At 39.2% G+C, this 23,531-nt stretch overlaps 1 protein-coding gene across 3 annotated transcripts in view; it reads left to right on the top strand.

Moving 5' to 3' along the window:
- Positions 1-18,660: 18,660 nt before the first annotated feature.
- The window catches only part of LOC122887041 (collagen alpha-1(XI) chain-like), an 88,852-nt gene continuing 83,981 nt past the window's right edge, over positions 18,661-23,531 (top strand). For all 3 annotated transcript variants that reach the window (XM_044219855.1, XM_044219853.1, XM_044219852.1), the window contains exon 1: positions 18,661-19,053. In XM_044219855.1, the coding sequence (XP_044075790.1) occupies positions 18,939-19,053 (115 nt within the window). In that variant the 5' untranslated portion in view covers positions 18,661-18,938. The remainder of the gene's footprint in view (positions 19,054-23,531) is intronic.

The raw sequence follows: 23,531 nt of genomic DNA, 5'->3' as shown, positions 1-23,531 counted from the left end.
TGCAGTAAAAGTGGTCTGTCAGTCAGTTGTATTTGCTTCTTTATTGAGTGTGATCGAGCTTTAGCCAAATGTCTGGAGCCAAACCTAAACCCAGACCGCTATTAAGTGTGTGTGTAGAACATATCTGGAGCTTGTCTGACAAAACCACCCAGTGCTGGGATATGTGGGTAACAGTGGTTCCTGTAACATAGCTGCAGGTATAAGGCACTGATGTGACATCATGTCTTCAGTTACACTGAGATGATCGCGGGCTGACGGGGCCACTTGTCACATTTGTCAAAGGAGTAAAAATGAAACCCTGGAATTTTTTTTCTTACTGAAAAACAGAAAATTGTTTCTCCAGGATGAATTATGTCATATATTAAATGTAAAAGCAGAAGATTCATTCACACATATATCACTTCTGTCTTTTGTTGTGTGTACAGAGGACCCTTTCCTTATTCCAGCCTTCAAACCTTCAATCTGAAATCTTATTTTAGGCTTCTCTCCTCACTGAACTATAGCAACTTTTCTTAGAGACTGAACAATGTTCCCATATTTCTCACCCACTTACACCTAAACAGGAACTTTCAAAGTATAGCCTTTAACTTTGTGTGTGTGTATGTCTGTGTTGTGTGCGTGCATCTCCATCCATGAGTGTAGTCGTGCATGGGTGTGCGCTTGCTTCACAGTTTATGCGTATATGTGATTTTCTACGTTATATTTGTTCCAAGGTATCAATTTGGTGAGCAGGGCTTAACTTGGTGGCCAGTAATAAACTTCTATTCCAGTGCTGCCTGTGCAGTGGCCTTCACCACAGGCACTATGTGGCTGGCCGCCCGTGCCACCACAAGGAGAGCCATACATTTGACTGGTATGAGTCACTGCCCATTTACACAGGGCCACAAAGTGGTGCATCAAGTTGTCAGGCTTCAAAGTAGCTTTGAGTTTCAAGAGAAATCATTTGGGTTTTTAAATTAAATTCACATTTTTTAAAAACTTTAATAAGTTAATATAATGTTCCTGAATGACTGCATATGACAGACCATCATTGGATTTACTGAGGATAAGCTAGTGTACACTGTGGTGTCTTTTGGACAATTGAAAACAATTTTATTAATTTTATGTAGTAATTTCAATAATAACATTTAAGAAGGTTTAAGAATTTAAAAGTTCTAACTACTCTGCTCTAACTACTAATATACAGACTGTACAGTCTGCTCATGTGCTCATTCAGCACATTATGAAGTACTCTGAAGCATAGAGCAAAATGTTTTTAAAATTATCAGCTTTATAGATCTTAAAAATGAACAATTCTGCTTTATCACTACATATTTTAATCAAAAACTCTTACTGAAATATTTTCATCTTAAAGGACAATGCTGGCAAAAATCTATATTTTGGTTATTGTCAACACATCCCATTAAAAGACAAAAACCAACAATGAATTGATCCTACTAACAAGTATTTTCTGTACATCCCAAAGCCTGATATATATTATTGCTCTATGCCATAGAGCGCCATTGTTATCCAAAAACTATTCCCCACACACACTATCCTGCTGCTGTAAATACCCAGTAAAGGACCAAATGTTTATTAATCATGGGCAGAAAATAGTCCCCAACAAATTAACTATTTCCTCATCTGTTAACCAGTTGTTTTATGCAATTAAAAAAGGATGAAACTATACATTTGTAATCTGTTTTTAAAGATTCAGTGGGGACCAGTTGGCTTGGGGCTGAGTGTCACAGACAGTTTTGGTGTTTTCTTAGGATTTGTTGACAATATAAAATATATGAAATAACGCCACCCTTCTTTAAATAAGCTCAAAAGGATCTGCATTTATCTATATGTGCTTTGTTGATTGATTACAATGCTGTTGTTCTGTTCCCTATATGTCCCCCACTCTGCATGCTCTTCACAGAAAGTGTCATCAAAAAATATATCCATAATGTATGAAGCCATTATATTATTGTATTTCTCTTCCTCGGTCTCCCCAAACTGGGTCATCAATCACAATTCTTAGATCAAAACCAGTCATAACTCCCTCCTGGATTCACTCTTGTCATTTTTGTAAAGACCTGTATAGCTTACAGTAAAAATGAAATATATAGGAAAAAATGCTACCTGAATCATGGTGAAAGCAAAGCTGCCTTTGGAAACAATGACACTCCTATTGGGAGGAATGATTCCACATGCAGGAATGTGTTCTCACTCTGTTTAAATGATTCCAGACATGCTGCTCTCCCTATCGGCTTTACGCAGGGTGCACAGGCAGCAAGCATGCACGTGCATGAGCGTAAACACATATGCATGCACACACTCCCACCCCCTCCGCCCTCCATCCATACATACACAGACTTGAATATTTGAGCAGTCGGGGCTCCACTGATCTACAGCACCCATGAGGTTTTGCTGCAGCATCACTTGTCAGTGACTTATTATGGCATTATGCATCTGAGACCAAAATACTGCAAATATAAACCCAGCTGCTTTGCCACCTCTGTGTTTGAGTCGTATTCAAAGAAGTGTAAGTACCTCTGCTGGAAAAAGCAATGGATCAATGTCACTTAGAAATGTTCATAATGGTCTTTTATGTTATTGCAAGTCCACTCAGCAGCTTCCTCTCCTTACAGCCAGGATTTGGCATTCTTTGACAGCCAGATGTTGAACTTCTGGGTGGTGCCAACCTGTCTCATTAAAAACAGAATTTAAGGAGTTAAAATAGCTGAGATGGGTTGAAATAAAGATACGAATAAAATTTATGATATGAAAAGTATTACACGACTACTTGTATCTGAAAGGGGTCACTTGAAGTCAAGTCAAGTCAATTTTATTTATATAGCCCAATGTCACAAATCACAATTTGCATCAAGGGGCTTTACAATCTGTACAACAATCTGTAAAAAAAAATGGAAGAAACCTCAGGAAGCGCAACAGAGGAGGGAAACAAAACACACAGAAACAAAAACAGCAGAGGGTTCGAGAAATGCAGTTGATATCAACTGCATTCTGTTAATTGAATTCTCATCGGCAGGATAAACATGGACTATAAGTGCTAATCTCAATAGATTCATTGAGACTGAGACCTACCCACTGGAAGTAAAGTGGTATCAGGTACTAGGCCTGGAAATATGGAAGGTTAAGTACTAATTAAAGTTAAAGCAAAAAGAGTTTTCAGCTTAGATTTAAAGGCCTCAACAGAGTCAGACTGTCTGATGTCAGCAGGAAGATTATTCCAGAGAAAAGAGGCACGATGGGAAAAGGCCCTGCAGCCAGCTGACTTCTTTTTAACTCTGGGAACACATAGGAGTCCAGTACTCTGAGAGCGGAGAGCATGGAATGGGACATAAGGTTTAATGAGATCAGAGAGATAAGAAGGGGCAAGCCCATTTATAATTTTATAAGTCATCAGAAGCACCTCAAAGTCTGACGTGACATGGATAGGGAGCCAATGAAGTGAAGCTAAAATTGGTCAAATTTTCTGGTTTTAGTTAAGCCTTAAGTCCTAGCCACAGCATTCTGAACCATTTTAAGACTTTCAGTAATCTGGCGCAGTAGGCCAGACAACAAAATGTGACAGTAATCCAATCTAGATGAAACACAGGCATGAATTAGGATCTCTGCATCAGCCAAGGACAAAAGACCTAATTTTAGTTATGTCGCGTAAGTGGAAAAAGGTGATATTTGGGATTTCTTTAATGTGCTGATCAAAAGAGAGGGTAGGATCAAGTGTAACACCAAGATTCTTGGCTGTCGAACTTGGAGAGATCACACAGCTATCGAGAGTTACTGTTACTTGATCAAACTGGTGTCTATGTCGAGCAGGGCCAATGACCAGCATCTCAGTTTTATTGAAATTTAGGAGCAGAGAATTACGTGACATTCAGGATTTCACAGCAGATAAACAGGCCTCTAGAGTTCTAATTTGAGCATCATCATCTGCCTTTACACGCACATACAGCTGAGTATCATCAGCGTAGCAGTGGAAATGAATTCCAAAACTAATTTGGCCAAGAGGTGTAATATATAAAGAGAAAAGCAGAGGGCCAAGAGTTCTGAGGTACTCCATATTTCATATTAGAAAGTAATGATGTAATGTTATTATGAGAAACACACTGTGTTCTTCCAGAAAGATTTTAACCATGCGAGAGCCGAGACACCAAAGTAGTTTTCAAGACAATTTCGGACTATGCTGTGATCAGTGGTATCAAAAGCTGCGCTGAGGTCCAGTAATAGAAGTGCCGAAGTGGAATTTGAATCAATGGTATGCAAAATGTAATTTACCACTTTAGTCAGTGCTAGGGTTGTCACCCGTCCCATATAATATGGAATCGGGAGTTGTCATAAATGACATAAAAAATAATAAAACCAAAAGAGTTTCATGAGACATAGCAGAGAAGTATTTAATCAGAGTTAGTGGAAAAGAATGGCACCTAGAATGACAGGCAAGTTGTCTGTCACTCAACATCATCATTGCCCTGGTTACAGAGACTCGAGCTCAGGTAGAGGATGCAGAGTGGAATTGCAGAATTCATGATACCCCAGATTTCCCCAGAGTAAGTTGTTGATGGCTAATATGTATGTGTACTGTTGTTATTAGATCGTACTGTGTTGAGAGTCATAATGTGTTACGATGTACCATTCTCCCAAAATACACAAGTTGGTAGTTCTCTGAGGATGTAAGAAGAAGACCCGCCCCCTCAGCATGTGTGAGTGTGTGTGTGTGTATGTATGTGTGTAATTTAACCAATAACCCACTTGGTGGACATTAATCTGCCAAAGACTAGGCTACCCATCCTTTGAGAGGTTTTGCACTGAAGGTTAAAATTAGATTCATTTTATAATGCCTACAAATACTCTTATTGATTCCTTATTTCCTTTGGACTTTGAAATTGATGCATAAAAAGCACAAATTGGTGCATGAAAATTCACCACAATGTAGGAAATGACAATCAAAATGTCAAGCGGGAGAACCCCAGACCCCCACTTGTTTTGTGTCCCCCAGGCATGGGGCCGCTGGCAAAGTGTCCCTTATTTTTCCACACTGACGGTGACAACCCAAGTCAGTGCAATTTCATCCAGAAAGAATTATCACCCAACTCAGCAGTTCCCCTTAGCTCTAAGGAACATTTCAGCATCTTTAAGCTCATTGTTTTGGTTCTTTCTCATCACTTTCATCAGCTTTGTTTTCAACCCACCCAATGCCTATGGGAAGTTAGCTATTGTAGTTTGGCCTGCTTATCTGCTTATCAACACAGCCATCAGTTGGAGCATCAGCAGTGGATGTGACACACAGCTCATGGAGATAATTAAGGTACTTTAAAACCCTAGTTCACGATTGCCACATCATACTCGAAGTCAAAACTCAGTTAAATCTGAACATAGAGACATATATTTTTACATTCAGTGTGACTTACACTTTTCGGCGATATCATTATATCCGACAATAAATGTCTTTAAATCCGCTTGAAGAAAACTTGCCTGACAATCATCACGTTATTAACTTTTTTTCAGTATCAAAGTAATCCAGTGATAGTTGTCTGTATGTCCATTGGTATATTGCAAACAGAAACTGCTAATAGTTAATTTGGCATACTTTTAATAGTGCCAATTTGCCAAAATATAAACGAATATATGCTAAAAAATGGGACTCAAGTTGGGGCCCACAGCTGATTAACAGACTCTATTATACTTCCTATTTATATCCTCCAAAGCCCCCAAATTATGGGAAATGTAGTTCCAAAGCTTAAAGCATGATTATCTCTCAAATCAACAAAGAATAATGATAGGAGCTACAAAATCCATAAATATTAATTTTAAATATCAACAGAGATAAAGGAGAGTGAATCTCAGACTCCATGTGGCCTTTTTTATTATAAATGTTGCTATATTTACGAGTACAGGTATTGACACATTTTACTCGTAAAAAGTACATTATCTTAACGGATACTGGTTTCAGCTGAGTACTCGCTCAACCCTGGTAAATAGGCAATTGTTTGCTAACTATTTTGCCATATCAACTTTGTAGGTGATAAGTCAGTGTTGTGTCTAGTGCTTGGTTCAGCATGTCCAAAAGGCCAAAAAAGTATTGCAAGTTTAAGTTAAGTTGAGAGATAATTCATTTATTACTGCTCTTGAAGATGTTTTGAATACATATACTTTTCATAAGGTGCTACTGTCTCTATCAGCAACCAGTATCCAATGCTCATATAACACAAAGAAAAAAATTGTACTTATAAAATACTAATGTAAAACTTGTGTTTTTTCCACTACTCCACACCACCCCAGTCCTGCCTTTAATTTTTGATTGGCTTGTTGCAGAAGCTTGTGGAGGGACGCATTGGCACTGCAGCTTACCAGCACCGTGGAAACAAAGCTCCGTCCAGCTGGTGGTTACTGTAACCCAAAACCACCATGTTGGAAATCACCCAATCCATACACTGTGGGAGGTGATGAACATGGAAAATAGCGTGTTACTGCTTCTACCTTTTCCACTGTAGCTGTCAGTTGAAATACTGGTAACAATCAAGATGGAGGGAATATATAAAAACTCCTGGCCACAGAGATGAATCAGTTTGATGTAGGCTATCTACCAAAATTACTCGACTAAATTTTATGGTACTTTATTCAAGCAAAGCATTGTTACAGTGCCATCAATGGAAGATATCAGGGCCTCACTGCAAGTGGAACAAAATGGCCCATTCATATTCTCAGTGTTTTGGGTGATATGAGTGCAGTACTCTATAATTTACTTCATCTGTTTTTCCATATCTCCAGCCACAGTTGTGTCTTTGGTCTTCCAAGAAGCACACACAGTCATAATCAAGGAATTAAGCCAATGTGGTTTGTATTTTAGCCACTTTTTGCTTTGAGGTATGGTGACATTGTCTGTTGGCTACACATCTCATTCATTGCAACAAATCTTAATCTTTTGGCCTTGATTTTACAGCATTTTATAATTTTTACCAGTATACTTGCAAGCCATATTTTTATCCATGTATGACACACTACTTTCAAATAAGCAAAGATTAAATGAACACTAATCAGCTGATTACAGCAACAGTAAGATTAGTGGAACAGCTTTGAGCCAGGATCATAAAAAGTGCAAGTATTATTTTAGCAATTTGATCCATTATCTGCAACATTTTCCTTACCATTGTACAGAGTTGCACAGCCCTTCAAGATGTGACTAAGCAGAAAACAATGTAATCCAGGGTGTGTAATTTGGAAGCCAAGTCACGATTTAAATTCTTGACACTTAAAGGACTTATTTAAGTGTCAAGAATTTAACACTTAAATAAGTCCTTTAAGTGTCAAGAATTTAAATCGTGACACTTAAAGGACTTATTTAGATGCCAGCTCCAATCCTTGGCCTCCACCATTACCCACATTTTTTCTATTCTATTTTACTCTTATTCAACTTCTTTTTTACATGTAGTGACTCTGAGGATAAACGAAGAGTGACCTGGCAAAGATGTCAACATCACTTAAAAACAAACAATGTAGGCAGACAACATGCCTCAATGTACAAAGGTAAAAGTGTAATTCAAATGATGATTATGCAGTAAATGAACAAGACTAAGAGTCTACAGCCATACTAGCAGCTTTGTGAGGCAGTAGCCTTAAATTTTTTTGCCATAAATGCTAATGTCACTATGCTAACATGCTCACAGTGACAATGCTAACATGCTGGTATAATATTCGCCATCTTAGTTTGGTGTGTTAGCATGCAACATTTTGCTAATTAGCACAAAACAAAATTCAAAGAATGTCATTATTTTTGCAAGTATTTGATCATAAACCAAGTATTGAACAAATTAAATATTTGACCTGATGGTGACGATAGATGAAAACCTAAGGGATCACCAAAGTTATTGCAGTTAATCCTGTGGGGAACATTTTCACAGCAACCTATCCAGTAGTTGTTGGGCCATTTCACTCCACAACGACAACAAACCACACATAAAACACAACCTCATGGTGGCACTAGATGAAATGTCAGGGGATCACTTAAGTTATTAGGGTTCATCATTTGAGAATGATGAATGTCTGTAGAAAATGTGCCAATCTAGGAGACCTTAAGATATTTTCCTAGATGAAAAGTCAGGGGATCACCAAAGTCATTAGGATTCATCCTCTGAGCACCATGAAAATCTGTACCAAATTTAACGGCAATCCATCTAGTAATTGTTGAGCTATTTCAGTCTGGACCAAAGTGGTAGACCGACTGACAAACAAACCGAGCGACATTGCCATCCCTAGAGCCAAGACAGGTTTTCAGTGCCAGCAGAACCAGTAAATAAATGACCACAGAGCTCCTTATTAATAATCTCTCAATTACTTGTCATATATTTTCAGTCACAGTCCATTTTTCTCTTGTCTTCATTTGGAGCAGGGTAAACCATGTGTTGATTTACAGTATCATATCCTCCAATTGATTTATAAATAGTCCACATCGTGCCAGTTTAGCTGATGATTCAGATGTTGATTTATTAGTTGAAGCTGTGTTCATACTCTTGCGTTCATTCATTTGCATCATACTTTCCTCTTATTTATTCACATAATAAAAATCATGGATATCCATTCATGCGAATGACAAGCCAAGGCAGGTTTTCAGGCTGATTTGAGAAGACACCTGGAACTCACATTGTTACTGGCTTGTATGAGTATGTGTCCAAACAGCTTCAAGGACTGTTAAAAACAAGTTAATGTTTGCCAAATACTGAATTAAAAAAAAAATGTAATCAGGCAGTCTCATTGAGATTAAGATTTCTTCCAAGACAGACCTGAGAACAAGAACATTCAAAAGAACACACACAAAAAAACTGAATTAACACAACTCCACAATAAACAAGGTAATTACTTAAAACAGTTACAAGAATCATTGAGAACTTTAGGTAATAAAGCTTTAAAATCACCAAAGGGAATGTAAGACTGTATTTTGAGGGCAGTTTGCAGTTCATTCGATTTAAAAGGTGCATGGTACCTGAAACCAGTTCTGCCAACATTAGTGCATACTTGAAGGCTATCTAAGGTTAGGTAGTTACTGGATCGTAAGAGATGTGAGGTAGTTTGGAAGCTTAACCAGTAGAGCTTTATAGATGAATAACATGAAATGGCTATTTCTTCTTAACTGTAAGGAAGTCCATCCAACCGTGTGATACAGAGAACAATAATGAGTATTAAATTTGTCATTTGTGAAGTGTAAAGCACTGTGATACACAGAATTTAACTACTGAAGTGTTGATGGGGCAGCATGGCAATACAGAATATTTCCATAGTCAAGGACAGACATGAAGGTTGACTGCACAATAGTTTTCCGGTTGGAAGAAGACAGATATCCTTTAATTCTATACAATAAACCTAGTTTGATTTTGATTTTCAAATGTCAAATGTTGAATGATAGTCTGCTGTCAAGCCAGATTCCTAAATATTTATAGGACTCAGCAAGAGTAATATGCTAATAGTTAATTCGGCATATTAAAGTTGTAATAGCAGAGTAGTCAGTCACTGGTGGAGGTGGAGAATACCATGAACTTGATCTTTTCTGCATTTAAAGAGTGATACTTGGAAAGCATACTCAGCACACAGCTCGGCTCAGTAAATATGTCTATACAGTATCTCACAGAAGTGAGGACACCCCTCACATTTTATTATATCTTTTCATGTGACAACAGTGAAGAAATTACACTTTACTACAATGTAAAATAGTGAGTGTACAGCTTGTATAACAGTGTAAATTTGCAGTCCCCTCAAAATAACTCAACACACAGCCATTAATGTCTAAACCGCTGGCCGCAAAATTGAGTACCCCCCTAAGTGAAAATGTCCAAATTGGGCCGAAAGTGTGAATATTTTGTGTGGCCACCATAATTTTCCAGCACTGCCTTTACCCTCTTGAGCATGGAGTTCACAGGTTGCCACTTCCTCTTCCACTCCTCCATGATGACATCACAGAGCTGGTGGATGTTAGAAACCTTGCGCTCCTCCACCTTCCGTTTGAGGATACCCCACAGATGCTCAATAGGGTTTAGGTTTGGAGACATGTTTGGCCAGTCCATCACCCTCAGCTTCTTTAGCAAGGCTGTGGTTGTCTTGGAGGTGTGTTGGGGTTGTTATCATGTTGGAATACTGCCCTGTGGCCCACTCTCCAAAGGGAGGGGCTCATGCTCTGCTTTATTATGTCACAGTACATGTTGGCATTCATGGTTCCCTCAATGAAGTGTAGCTCCCCAGTGCCAGCAGCACTCATGCAGCCCCAGACCATGGACACTCCCACCACCATGCTTGACTGTAGGTAAGACACACTTGTCTTTGTACTCCTCACCTGGTTGCTTGACAACATCTGAACCAGATAAGTTTATCTTAGTCTCATCAGAACACAGGACATGGTTCCAGTAATCCATGTCCTTAGTCTGCTTGTCTTTAGCAAACTGTTTGTGGGCTTTCTTGTGCATCATCTTTGGAAGAAGCTTCCTAATGGGACAACAGCCATGCAGACCAATTTGATGCAGTGTGTAGCATATGGTCTGAGCACTGACAGGCTGACCCCCCACCCCTTTAGCCTCTGCAGCAATGCTGGCAGCACTCATACATCTATTGCCCAAACACAACCTCTGGATATGATGCTGAGCACGTGCACTCAACTTCTTTGGTCGACCATGGCGAGGCCTGTTCTGAGTGGAACCTGTCCTGTTAAACCGCCATATGGTCTTGGCCACCGTGCTGCAGCTCACTTTCAGGGTCTTGCCAATCTTCTTATAGCCTACGCCATCTTTATGTAGAGCAACAATTCTTTTTTTCAGATCCTCCGAGAGTTATTTGCCATGAGGTGCCATGTTGAACTTCCAGTGGTCAGTATGAGAGAGTGAGAGCGATAACACCAAATTTAACACACTTGCTCCCCATTCACACCTGAGACCTTGTAACACTAACGAGTCACATGACACCATGGAGAGAAAATGGCTAATTCGGCCCAATTTGGACATTTTCACTTAGGGGTGTAGTTACTTTTGTGGCCAGCGAGGGGACTCCAAATTTACACTGTTATATAAGCTGTACACTCATTATTTTACATTGTAGCAAAGTGTAATTTCCTCAGTGTTGTCACATGAAAAGATTTAATAAAATATTTACAAAAATGTGAGGGGTGTACTCACTTCTGTGAGATACTGTATGTATTTGTGTGAAACTGTTATCTTAAAAGGGTCATGGCTGGTTGGAAAAGGAGTCTCCCCAGTGACTGTTTTTATGCCTGGAAACCCTGCTTGCATACCCACTCATTGAGATGTCAGAAGGAATATACCTGTTGCAATAAAAAGTTATCCAGCAGACATTTGCTTAGTCACTAAACTGTAAGCAATGGCCTCCAGCATAAACTCTCACACTGCCTGAGTATCTGGACAGTCCTCAGAAAAACAGTGGAAAGAATAACCCTCTGCCTGAATGTTAAAACATTTTCACCAACCTTGAACAACATTACAGGACAGTTTCTAATTTTTTACAAATTTATGTTAAAGGTACACTGTGGAGTTTCTGACCACTGGTCGTGCTATGGAGCACTCTGACGAGTGGGTCCCAGTTTGGTTTGTAACTTATGTGCGCAAACGAGGTAGCACAAACATGCACAGGAGGACGGCCATGCTATTCATGCTATTACGCTATTACATAACAGTTGGTGGCGGTAATGCGCAACGGGCAGGAAAGAAGAAGACTGCTACCTAGCAAACATAGTTGTAAACAATGTAGGTTTCAAAATATTGTATAAATCGGCTTTCCAAATGTTTCATGTGAAAGGAAATGCACTCCACATGTTTGTAAGGCCTCAAGGATACACACGAATATCAAACTTCATAGAGTACCTTTAATACACACACATGCCCATGTATACATTTAAAGACTACATGAAATTCCCTTCTCTGGACTGTCACATTGCTGAGCTGAAAAAGATTGTAACTAGAAAATTGATTTGGCTAACACAGACTACTTACTCAAGCTTCACATTAGCTTCAGCTGAACGTCAGAAAGCATTTTTGTACAGAATGAGGACTTCAGGATTTGTCCCCCATCTCTTCCATTGGAGTCAGCTTAGGAAGGGATCACTTACGGGCTAGTATGGAGAGGAGGACTGATTACAGCGATCAGAAGATTTTTTTATGTATTATGTAATTTGGGTATGTGAATATTGTATTAAAGGTGGGGTATGCGATTCTGCAGAAATCCAATACCATGACAAATACCATGATATAGAATGAACAAGGACACAGCAAGTAATGTAACTAACGTTAGCTAGGTTGTAGTTTAGCAAACTGTCCCTACAGTTGCTGCTGCAAAGCTAACAGCCAGAGAGGACGAGACGGTTTCCCAGAGCCAGCACACCAGATCCAGACAGTGAAACTCACAACTCTTCTGCTACTATAGCAAACATCACAACAACAGCATATCTTGGCAAACTACAAAGTAAGCTGAATGTCCGTGGGCAAGTAATTTAACATTACTTGGAATAGTGTAGCCACTTTGTTTATTTGTAAATTTACAGAGCCAGGGCTGGCACAGGCACACACTGAATGGACAGCTAGTGGTCCGTGAGGAGATATTCGCTGAATTTGTATTGGATTAGAATTGCATACCCCACCTTTAAGATTTTTAGCCACTAGGTTGCAGAAGAACAACAAAACAAACTGACAGACATTTCATCACCTGCGGCTAACGTGTTAGCAAACAATTGCCCACTCAACCAGACACAGAGCACCTTTATCATCCACCTGGGGTCATGTTTCTACCAAAGACCAATATTTCCTCTCCTTTTAGCTCTGGTTTGGTCTTCACCAATTACAGAGAAAAATATCCAGGTTTCTAGGTGTTCGAATAACTTTAACAGCTAGTTGTTGGTGACCAGCTAGATTTTACGCACTAGTTGGCAAAAGAACATGTTCGCAAACAATTGCCTACTCAACCAGATATGGAGGATGTTTATCATCCAACTGGAGTCGTCTCTCTGGCCATAAACGAACGTAAATCCAATACTCAATTTCTTTCCTTTTGGTTGGTCTTCACCAACTCCTGAGAAAAATATCTGGGTCTTTAACTTGGCTGGTGTTTGACTAACTTCACCAGCTATAATTGCTAACTGTCACCAGCTAGTTGCTAACTATAGTTACTGTCTATTGAATACAGTTTGTTTATCAGAGCTGGTTGGTCATGAAAACCAAAACAATAAGCTAAAAGAGACTAACAAGCTCAACAGAACCTTATAGTTGTTGATAATTGATATTACATGTAGTTATTTGATTGAATGTAAGAAATACAGATTAATGCAACTTTAAAGAACACTGAAGGTTGCTGAGCTGGATTCACATGTGATGATTTAACAGATTTTGTGATTTACTGTTTAGCACCTCAAACTTTGCCTGATCCCTGACCCCATCACTCTTTAAAGATTGATCTTCATCTGCACACACAAGAATGTTTGTGAGAATAGTCTCATAGTCTCAATAGTACAATTGCTATTGTACAAATGTCAGAATGAAACTGAATTCTCTAAATAAAAATTTTTATGCAGAGCATCAAAGATGACACAGAGATTTATGCTTGTCAACAATAAATATGAATAATGAGGAACATTCATGGCCTATAAAAACAGCAACTCCCAAAGTGCTCTAAATCCAATAAGGTTCACGAGTTCAAGCATCTTCAGTGCACAAGCCATGTGTCTTCATCTGCCAAGTTCTCTGCTTTGTCTTTGTTTTTTGCTCTTTTCTATCATCTTTTGTAGTGTGTTTCCTGTCCCTAGACATTATCTCACTTATTTGTTGTTCTAGCTTAAAGTTGAAGACCTAAAGTCACTAAGTGAACTGGGTTATTTAACATCCTTAATCCCCCTCCCCCCCATGTATGATAACAGGACATGACTTAGTGATTGTCTGTGCCTAGCTGTGTTTACAAGCCTCTGCATTGAGTGTCAGTTAGTCCCTCTCTCCGCTATCAGTTTTTACTGCTGATGGCTGGAGACAGGGCTCAGGGAGACTTTGGCTCATGAAATACGAGATGCTTGGGGCATGTTTAGATTATCACAGACCTCTCCACTTAACTCACCATAACACACAGTTCACTGCTGAGAGGAAAGGCATAGACTTGACAAGAAACATGCAAATAGGCTGGCCTCTTTTCATCTATGTCACTCCTCTGGTACCCTTGAAGGTTGAGCATTGTGATATCTGATCGCTACTTTTGTAATGATACAGACCTACCTCTGTATTGCTATCAAGACATTGCACTTTTATCATGTAGTTGATAGATTCTTCTGTAAATGTAATTGTTTATCTACTATCAACACTCAGTTTATCATTTCAGCTAATGTATACAGTGTTTCTTCTCTCTTGAGGTGTTCATGACACTCAAATCTAGTGTAGTATCTCTTAATCTGTGTATATTATTTTGTTGGTCTGTCAGTACACCACTTTGGTCGTGACTGAAATATCTCAACAACTAGTGATGGATAGCCATGAATTTTTGTTCATGGTCCCCAAAGGATGAATCCCAGACTTTGGTGATTTCCTGACTTTTCATCTAGTGCCTCATGAGGTTCACATTTGGGTTTTAGTAAAATGTTCCAACTATTGAATGGATTGCCATGAAATTTGGCACAGGCATTCATGTCCCCCTCAGGTTGAACTGTAATAACTTCTCCTGACTTTTCCTCTGGCGTCATCAGGTCAAAATTTAAAACTACTTTGGTTTATAACCAAATACCTGCACAAATGACATTCCTGTCAACCTTAGCTGTACCTTTTGTTTAGTGCCAATTATTGAGTGTTAGCATGCTAACATGCTAAACTAAGATGGTGAACATGGTAAACATTATACCTGCAAATTTTAGCACGTTAGCTTTGTGAGCAAGTTATCATTCTGATGTTGGCATATAGCTAGAAAGCACCCCTGTGCCTAAGTAGAGCATAGTAGAGTCGTTAGCATGGCTGTAAACTCTTAGTCTTGTTATTCTTTCTTGAGGTGTTCAAAAGACCCATACCTTATGCAGTAGTCTGTATATATTGCAGATTTCTTTTTATTACACTTTTACTATAAACACACAGACTAACAAAGAAAGTGTACATTCTGTGTAGAAAAGAGACCTGTATTGTGAAATTCTGTGTGGAATTATGTCTAATGTAATGGACAGATTGGGCTGACTGGGTTGTGTTGGCTGTTTCTTTTCTGTGCACTATATCAATGTGTAGTACAGCAAGCGATGACTTCTCAGTATAAAACCTGGTGACCTTACAAAATTTGAAAGTGAAAGCATACCTTCCAACGTCCTAGCAAACTCCTACTAGGTGAGACTGTCTGGGTACCACATGCACCTATAATAAGCATGCCCAGACAATCATACATTCCACTCAGTGGTTATGCGGTCTGCAGTGTCTAGTATGCATCCCTCTCTACCCCCAACTAGCCACACACAGCCTAGGTGGATAATTCATAGTAACAAGGAGCTCTTGAGGTTCTAATTTTGATCTGGTAGAGCACATCTGAGTTCAGAAGACTGGGTTGAAACTTTGTTCTTACTGCAGACATGCTGTTCAAGGGCTCCCTGTCATCCAGGTGAAGTAACTTTGAGCACCTACTAAATTTATATGTGTTCCAGGGTTGCAGACTGCTATGTAGAGGAAGCAAATAAAGAGTCATTAATGAGATGTTGTAGTGAGTGTTGTGAGGAAATGCTGCTGTACATTTAGTTAGAAGATGTTTCCTGGACACTGTATAATGTTTCATAAGCATCACAAATCACGATAAATGTACGTACAGAAAAATGGTCTGTCGTGCATTTGACAGAACTTTTATTCTTAAAGTAAAACTCCTGAACTCAAGCAACTGTAAATCTGCAGAGAGGTGTGTCAGTCTATTGTTTCTGGAAAGCAGCAAGAGGAGTTTTATTCTGAAACTTGAAAGCAGTCAGATTACAAGCTGCCTCCAATAGAAAAACAGCCACTGGGCAACATTTTCAAGACATTTTTGTTTTTATAGCTGCTCTGGGCTGAACCATGTAAGGAGTAGAGATTATAGAATAATTATACAATGTCATCTTGGTACACATTCGTAGTAAATGCATCAGTTGTAATCATATGTTTCCAACTACAAAGTGGGCAACTCTAAAGTCACGTCTATTTGAAAATTGTAGACTGAATCTGAAACAAGAATCCATAAGTAGCGTCTGTCAGTACATTTTGTCGGCTGTCCGAGTCCTGTTTGAAAGGAAAACTGAAGACTTTAGTTTCGGTTGTGCAGATTTCTTCTCTGCCAGACATTTTTGCCACAGTCCCTGGAAGCAACATGAACAAGAGGTTCTGACATTTTCTGCCAAACAACTTGAAACAAAATGTCAAAAAAGCCCAACCATCTGCCAGAAAACCAATATGCACAGCCAGGCTGCTTTCAAGAAAGTTTTTGTTACTGCTGAGTAAGCACATCTGGTCATAGATAAATAATGTAAACAATTCAGACAGTCCAACATCACAAAATTAGTGACAGAGCTCATTCTGTAACACCTAATATTTTGAACAGTGGCCCCTTTCTGCTCATATTTCCTTTCTGAATATAACTGAAAAAGTATATACCATTTAGTGGGTAATTTCCTCCAAAGCATTTGCTCCAAAAGTGAGAATCAAACCTTTTTTAACACTACCAGTCAATTTTCAATCCATTGATACTATGTTTGCCTTAATCTGCTTTTTTAGCCACACTAGGGCAATGTCAATCAGTCAGTCGGTCCACCGCTTTGGTCCAGACTGGAATATCTCAACAACTATAGGATGGGTTACCATAAAAAATTTTTGCGTGCATATATGGTCCCCAGAGGATGAAGTTTTCTGACTTTGGTGATCCCCTGACTTTTGCTCTAGCGCCATCAGCAGGTCAATTGCTTCACTTATCCTGTGAAATATCATAATATCTGCTGGATGATTGCCACAGAATTTGGTACAGACATTCAAGGATCCTACATGATGTATCCTAATGATTTGTGATACCCTGATGATTTCTTCTTGGAAAATTGTTGGATGGATTGCAATGAAATTTGGCATAGACATTCATATCCCCCTCAGGATGAATTTTGATAATGACTTTTCCTCTAGCATCATCATCAGATCAAACTTTTATTTGTCCAATACTTTGGTTTATGACTAAATACCTGCAAAACTAATGAAAATCAGCCTCATGCATGCTCAGCATGTTAGCGTTATCAGTGCGACGTTCACATGCCAACATTAGCATTTAGCTCAATACAGTACAGCCTCACAGAGCTGCTAGCTTGGATGTAGACTCTTAGTCTTGTTTAACACTTTAACCCATTGATATTGTACGTTTGTCTTGATAACACATTTTTATTTCCGTCAGTACTCAGATTCAGAGAGAGCTGTCAGCTATAAAACAGAAAGTTACCAGTTTACATCCCCAGTCAGGTGGGAAAGTCATGGTGTCAAAGGAACTCAACTCAGCAGCTGCCACCAAAGAGCTCATCAGCAAGACATCTTCTCTTGTCCAGTAGAGCTGCACAGTGACCAACAGTAGAAAACTGTGGTTTTACAGAGTTGCAACCAGATGTGAATGTGTTTAAATACAAATGCTCAGCAAATTTCCCTGGGTAAATAAATGTTTAAAAAATGCGTGGCCCTAATAAATCAGACCACTAGTCCTGCACACCCTGGAGTCTAGAACAACTAACCAAAGCCACATTTACACACACAACAACATTTGACCTTATTTTGAAAGGAAGTCCAGGCATGTAGCCATTGATCTGTATTTTTTTGTACTTAATCCCAATTATACATCCAAACTATTAATTTTTAATTAGGCACACCTGCACAGTGGTGTACTAAATATTTGCCTCAACATACTAAATATCTGCTAAGCCTATGGTTCTAATTTCTGCCTTGTGATAAAACGCGAAAACACAGATTTGATAATGTGGTTTGGGTTTGTATGAGAATGGCTGCCATCACACTGTTAAATCCGTCTTTCATCGGTACACAGGGAAAACCAAATCAAGGGGACGACTCTATAGCTACCACCTGTGCTTCCATTCTTTGTTCCAGTCATCTTTAATCATTAATTATTTTCAGGCCTCAGGAGTCCTGCTGTCCAAAAAAATCTAAGGGCTCCTTGAGGAAACTCCTAGAGTCTGGAAAACATTTCATTTTGGCCATTGAGGCTTTTATATTAGTTGCTGGCCCATGTAGTTACTATTCAGGCTCTTTTCACATTCTTAGGCTTTCAGGAAACTTCTGAAATAACAGCTCCACCCCACCACTTAATTTGCATTTAATATGTTGCATTTAGTTTAGTACCTCTCCTGCTGTATCTCCTGCTCCATGCCCATTCTTGTAAGCTTATTTCTTTATCGGAAAGTTGGAGCAAGTTCATTTTATTTGTTGTATTATACTTGTGTTATTTTCCTTTAAATATTTGTCCTTAACTAAAAGAAACGTGTTTGTGCTTTTCGGATAGTCGGATTACTATCTGTCTAGGATACTGCACTGTACCTGTAATTAGGTTGCACTGATACAGTGATGCTCCGCTTGATGCTGTTCAGACCTCTTCCAAAGCACAGGGGGCGGGTCATGAGACAACTTTCCCGACTGGTGATTTGATGAACGGAGGATTTTCCAGTGTCAGTATCTTACAGTCGGTTCAGGTTCAGTGTTACGGCGTTTGTCCAGCCTCCTGACGGTGCGCAACTCTCAGGGAACAGAGTGGTTTGCGCTTTTTTCATGAAAGCCCTTTACCATCAGTCTGAGTGCTGGGCTTAGGGGGAGCGGATCTAAAGGGCCCAGTCTGGTAGTGAGAGGCATCCTTATACTTTCACACATGGCGGTGTAGTATAAGCACACTTTTGTGGATTGTGGAAGGGACCGAATTTTATTAAAAGTCGCCCGTTTTCTGTACAGCTGCGGGCGTTCACCATGGAGATGCAAAGGTGGACCACCAGGTGGAAAACGAAAAGGTGGCTATGGGATTCAACGCTAATCGCTGTGGTTACATTAATTTTAATTCTACAAGCTGCCAATGTCAGAGCAGGTAAGAAGCTGCATGTTACTAGACGCCACAGTCACTGTGGCAACTTCAGGGCATCCCGGACAGCATGAGAGCGCCCTATAGGCTGGCGGCCAGCCGATCGGTGGTAATAGGCTTAGGTGCTAGCCAGAGACCGGCCATCAACTTTAATTTAGTGGACTGCCAATCGCCAGAGCTCAGTTTACCAACCTTTTCAGTTGCTCAGTAGACCTATCCACTTCATCCAACAAAACAGATGATACTTTTTGTGTGTGTGTTTTTTTTTTTATATATTCGAGGCAATTTATCTTATGATGATGACTGAAGGTCGTTTTTTAATTTATTGTTGAGTGACACCAAATTAAGCCCATATCATATGACTGCACCTGCATGCAAGTTTCCAGTAACTTTTAAAGAGGGTCTACTGTGTCATCGGTGTTGATGACTTTGAAGTTGTTACCTTGAATCTTACCTGAAACATTAACTATATAGCCTACTTCCATAGTTTTAATGTGTGCAAATTCATGTTGGAATGATTGTAATATAAAATATTCTTGGCACAAACCGACGGAGATGCTGCTCTCTCTTAGTTTCCTCTGAGTATCTAAGTACGTTAAGTATGCCATCCAGGTGTGGTCAGCGAGGAGAGGCTGGCAGTACTGATTTCTTCTTGACACAAATACTCCGCGTGGTGGTCCGCGTAAAAGGTGTGCCCTAAAAATTACCAGTGAGCAATGATGGCGCTTATTAGCGGTGAATATACTGCTATAATTTACACTCTGCTGTATAATTTTGGAAGCTAATGTTATCACAGAAAAACATTCGTTGTTTATTTTTGTTCCACTTCACCACTTGGATGTACTGCTGGAAACCCTTAAGGTTTTACGCATAACTTTTACGCACGACGTTTGGTGATATAACTAGTAGCTCTAGTACATTAAGTACATTGAAATATCAGTGAAGTAAGAGCCTAATAGTTAAATCAGATTCACTTAACACAGAAAATTGGCATAAAATTTAGTTTCTTATTTTGTCTAATAAGCTGTCAGCTGCCTTATTGATATCACAATCTGACAGCTGTCAACAGAGTTTACTGTAGCACAGTATAACTTTAAACATATAGGTTTTGGGATAAATATTCAGAGAGTTTATATAATACCCTGGGCACAGCACTGTGGAATTCTGGGAGTGAAATTCATATTCTAGCCTGAAGGATCACCATCTTTCCACATTATCCGGGCTCCCAATAAGTCCAAGAAGGGCGTTGATGGAAAAAAGAAAAAAATCTGGAGTATTTTCTTTGCTTTAAAAACACATATGTGGGTCACATTAACTACTTCTTTTATATTTCCTTTGTCTATACTGTACTGTGGCTTTAGCCAGGATAAATTTGTGTGTGTCAAAGTTGTGTGTCTATTTGGATGCATGTTGCTTTTTAATATTTGTGGTTTTGACATCAGATCAGTTATTATGCAACCTTTCAAATACTTGCCTTCTTGTATCAGATCCATTACTGACAGAAATAAAGTTATTCAAAAAGTTTTTATTTTATAGAGCTTTATTAAAATGTTAATCAGAGGCCATTATACAATAGTTGGTCATTTGTGTAATGTATTGCATCCTGTCTAGACATTTCTCGACTTAAGTCCCACCCCGTTTTGAACCATCACCATCCATTGTTTTTACTGTACAAGTCCTATGATACAGTACATAAAGAAATCATTCAGCAGAGGGCAAACTCCCCAAAAATGAAAAGATCATGAAAGTAAATACCACAGTGGCATGGCTTGCTCATTGCCCATCTTTCTTCACTCTGACAGATATTTAAACTAACCATAATTGCATGATGTGCTAGCAAACATTTACAGGATTTCCAATGTACTTTAATTGCTGCATATGCTGCCAACTCTCAGTAGATGGCAGTGACACAAAAAAGAGATGGTGCTGCATGACCACAGGACCACAGAGACATTAAGAATGTCAGAATGTCATGGATTTAAAAGTTAATCACAAGTCTAAACTTAAACATCAAACTGTATGGCTCTGATGAGTTATGAGATGGAGAGTGCTGGCTATACAGCTGAAAATGGTATTTTAATGTGTGAGGGTCTGCTTGTGGAATTGCTTTAATGATTTTAACAGAGGTTTCTCATGTCACTACATGCTTCACTGCCTCAGGGGAAATCACACTCCTTTGTCATAGTAGTAGCTTGTAACATGGCAGATAGTATATCACAAGTCCCTGACAGCAGTCAGGAAGATGTGTCATTAAAAATCAGAGAGACTGACAAATTACCCCTCAGACGAGACTGTGTCTAGTCTGAAACTGCTTTGGTACCTTTCCTCTTGTGGGTTTCACCCTTATCATTAGAATATGGTTTATTCCTTTTTAAAGGTGGAAGGATGGGAGTCTTTTTTTCAGGGTATAGCATGCTGGCTCAAACTCCTTCGAGGCTGAAAAGCTTTTAAATTTGGGGGTTTTAATGGTTTTGGGATATTGCCTGTTTTTCAGGGCTTCTGTGAAGCGACAGTTGTTGAAGGAGAGGGGCTGAAGAGTCGGGGTGCGGGTGGGTGGGTGTGTGTGTGTGTGGGAGGGGGGGTGTTCCTGGCCAATTCAGCACATCTGGAATATATGAGGCCTTGAGGTATGCAGTAATGCAGAAAGGCATTCTGAAACTCACAAAGAGACCTTTAGTCCAAGCTTTCTTTTTTTTTCAAGAACCAGTAGCTCTGTACTTGGGACAATATTCAGAAAGAGCCACAGACTATTTTCTTTTTTATGAGGCATTTGGTGTGAGGTTTAAAACTTTTGGTACATACTCACATTTGTATTTTATTCTGTCTGTGTTCGAGTCAGATGTCACTCTGGTAGTCTTCAGGACAAAACCAACTCTGTGTCTGTTAACTTGCTTTTTGTGCAGTGGCAATCATAAAGCCTTTTTTACCCATCTCTCTCTTTGATAAAAGTCACAGTGGGACTGAATTTAATAGAAATCAAAAGAAAAGACATCTGATTTACTTGATTTCCCAGAAGTGCAGCTTGCTTGATGCTTATACTCTTAACAATTAAAGTTCATGAACTCTGGCATCAGATGATCTGGAATAAATATCAGCATAAATGACTCCAATCCTTTCCATTAGCAGATCTGGTGCACCCTGGTAGTTCAGGTAGTTCACGGCTCAGTCCTTACCTCAGCGGCCCGGGTTCAAATCCTGCCCCGTGCCCTTTGCTGCATGTCATCCCCTCTCTTTCTACCTGCCTTTTCCTGTCACTCTACTGTCACTATCCAAATAAAGCTAAATGCCAAAAAAAGTGCAGATCTGCACAAATGAGCTGAAACTCAAGATACAATCCATCACCAATCACCACTCAAGCTGTTATTTTTCTGATCACAGGAGAAGTTAGTGAGTTTAGTCTGATGTATGTTTTAGTAAGGGGGGTATAGGGAGTGGTGCCAGTGCCATAATGGGTTCAGCATGTGGACTTATAGCTCCACCCAGCCCCTCCTGGTTACTAAAAGAGAACAGGAACTGCACAATCAGCACTTCCTGGCTTCACGTGCCACATGACTTACAAAAACAAAAAATGCGGTGTATACAGGTGTATATTTTAATAGTAAAATTCCTTTAGCTTTCACTATAGATTAATGTTAAAATGTTTAGCAAAAAGCCACTACAGAAAAGTATGGTGAAAGAACAGACTAACACAGTTTAGGGTCTACATTTTGCATGAAAAGAAAGAACATATGGTACTGGTACTTCCACTGATGGGGGGGAAAGGATTGTAACACTCTATTCCTTTACATTATATTTCTTTAAATAATATTTTCAACACCAGTGTATGCTTTTTTTTTCTGCATCTATGTCTCTTGACCAAACTCTCTTCCTGGTTCGCACAGTTTTATGGAGTATTGTAGAGCAGATGAGGAGATTTCCTGCAATGTGAATTTCAAGGAAGCCGTCTGTCTGATCCCTTTAAATAATTTTCCCACAATGTTTTGAAGCTGTATCAAACACATGGATCTCAATTTTTTTTCAAGGAAGGGAGATTTCACATTAAGCCTGTTATCTGCCATTCCTTAAAGGCTTTATTTTCCCAGCTGACTATTCAGACATTGTTTATCGTTGCTGGGCCTTTGAAAAGGACAGATCCTGCCTCTTGACCCACTGAAAAGACTATGAGTAATGTGATGCATGGACACAGTTGTGCTGTTTTTTTGCTCCTGTTGTTTTTGTAATAGTTAAACAAGTAGCATTTAATTCTTGGGTTGCACTGAGTTTGGTTTGGAGAGGAAATTCATTTTATTTTCTGCGTTGGACCTCTGTTAGCTTTTAATATTCCTTTCTTAGTTGGCCAGTACACTTAAAGTCTTTGTTTTTACTTCAGTATATAAACAGTACGACATTACAGAGATGTTATTACATGTTGTGGTGAATGTCATTAAATTACAAGGCAGCAAAAAGTTCTGGTCAAGTGTTTGTCATTTTTTTAGTAAATGTCA

This window comes from Siniperca chuatsi, linkage group LG13 (genome assembly GCF_020085105.1).
Source record: "Siniperca chuatsi isolate FFG_IHB_CAS linkage group LG13, ASM2008510v1, whole genome shotgun sequence".
NCBI lineage: Eukaryota > Metazoa > Chordata > Actinopteri > Centrarchiformes > Sinipercidae > Siniperca > Siniperca chuatsi.
The sequence above is the reverse complement of the archived record's forward strand: the minus strand, read 5'-3'. Positions and strand labels throughout refer to the sequence as shown.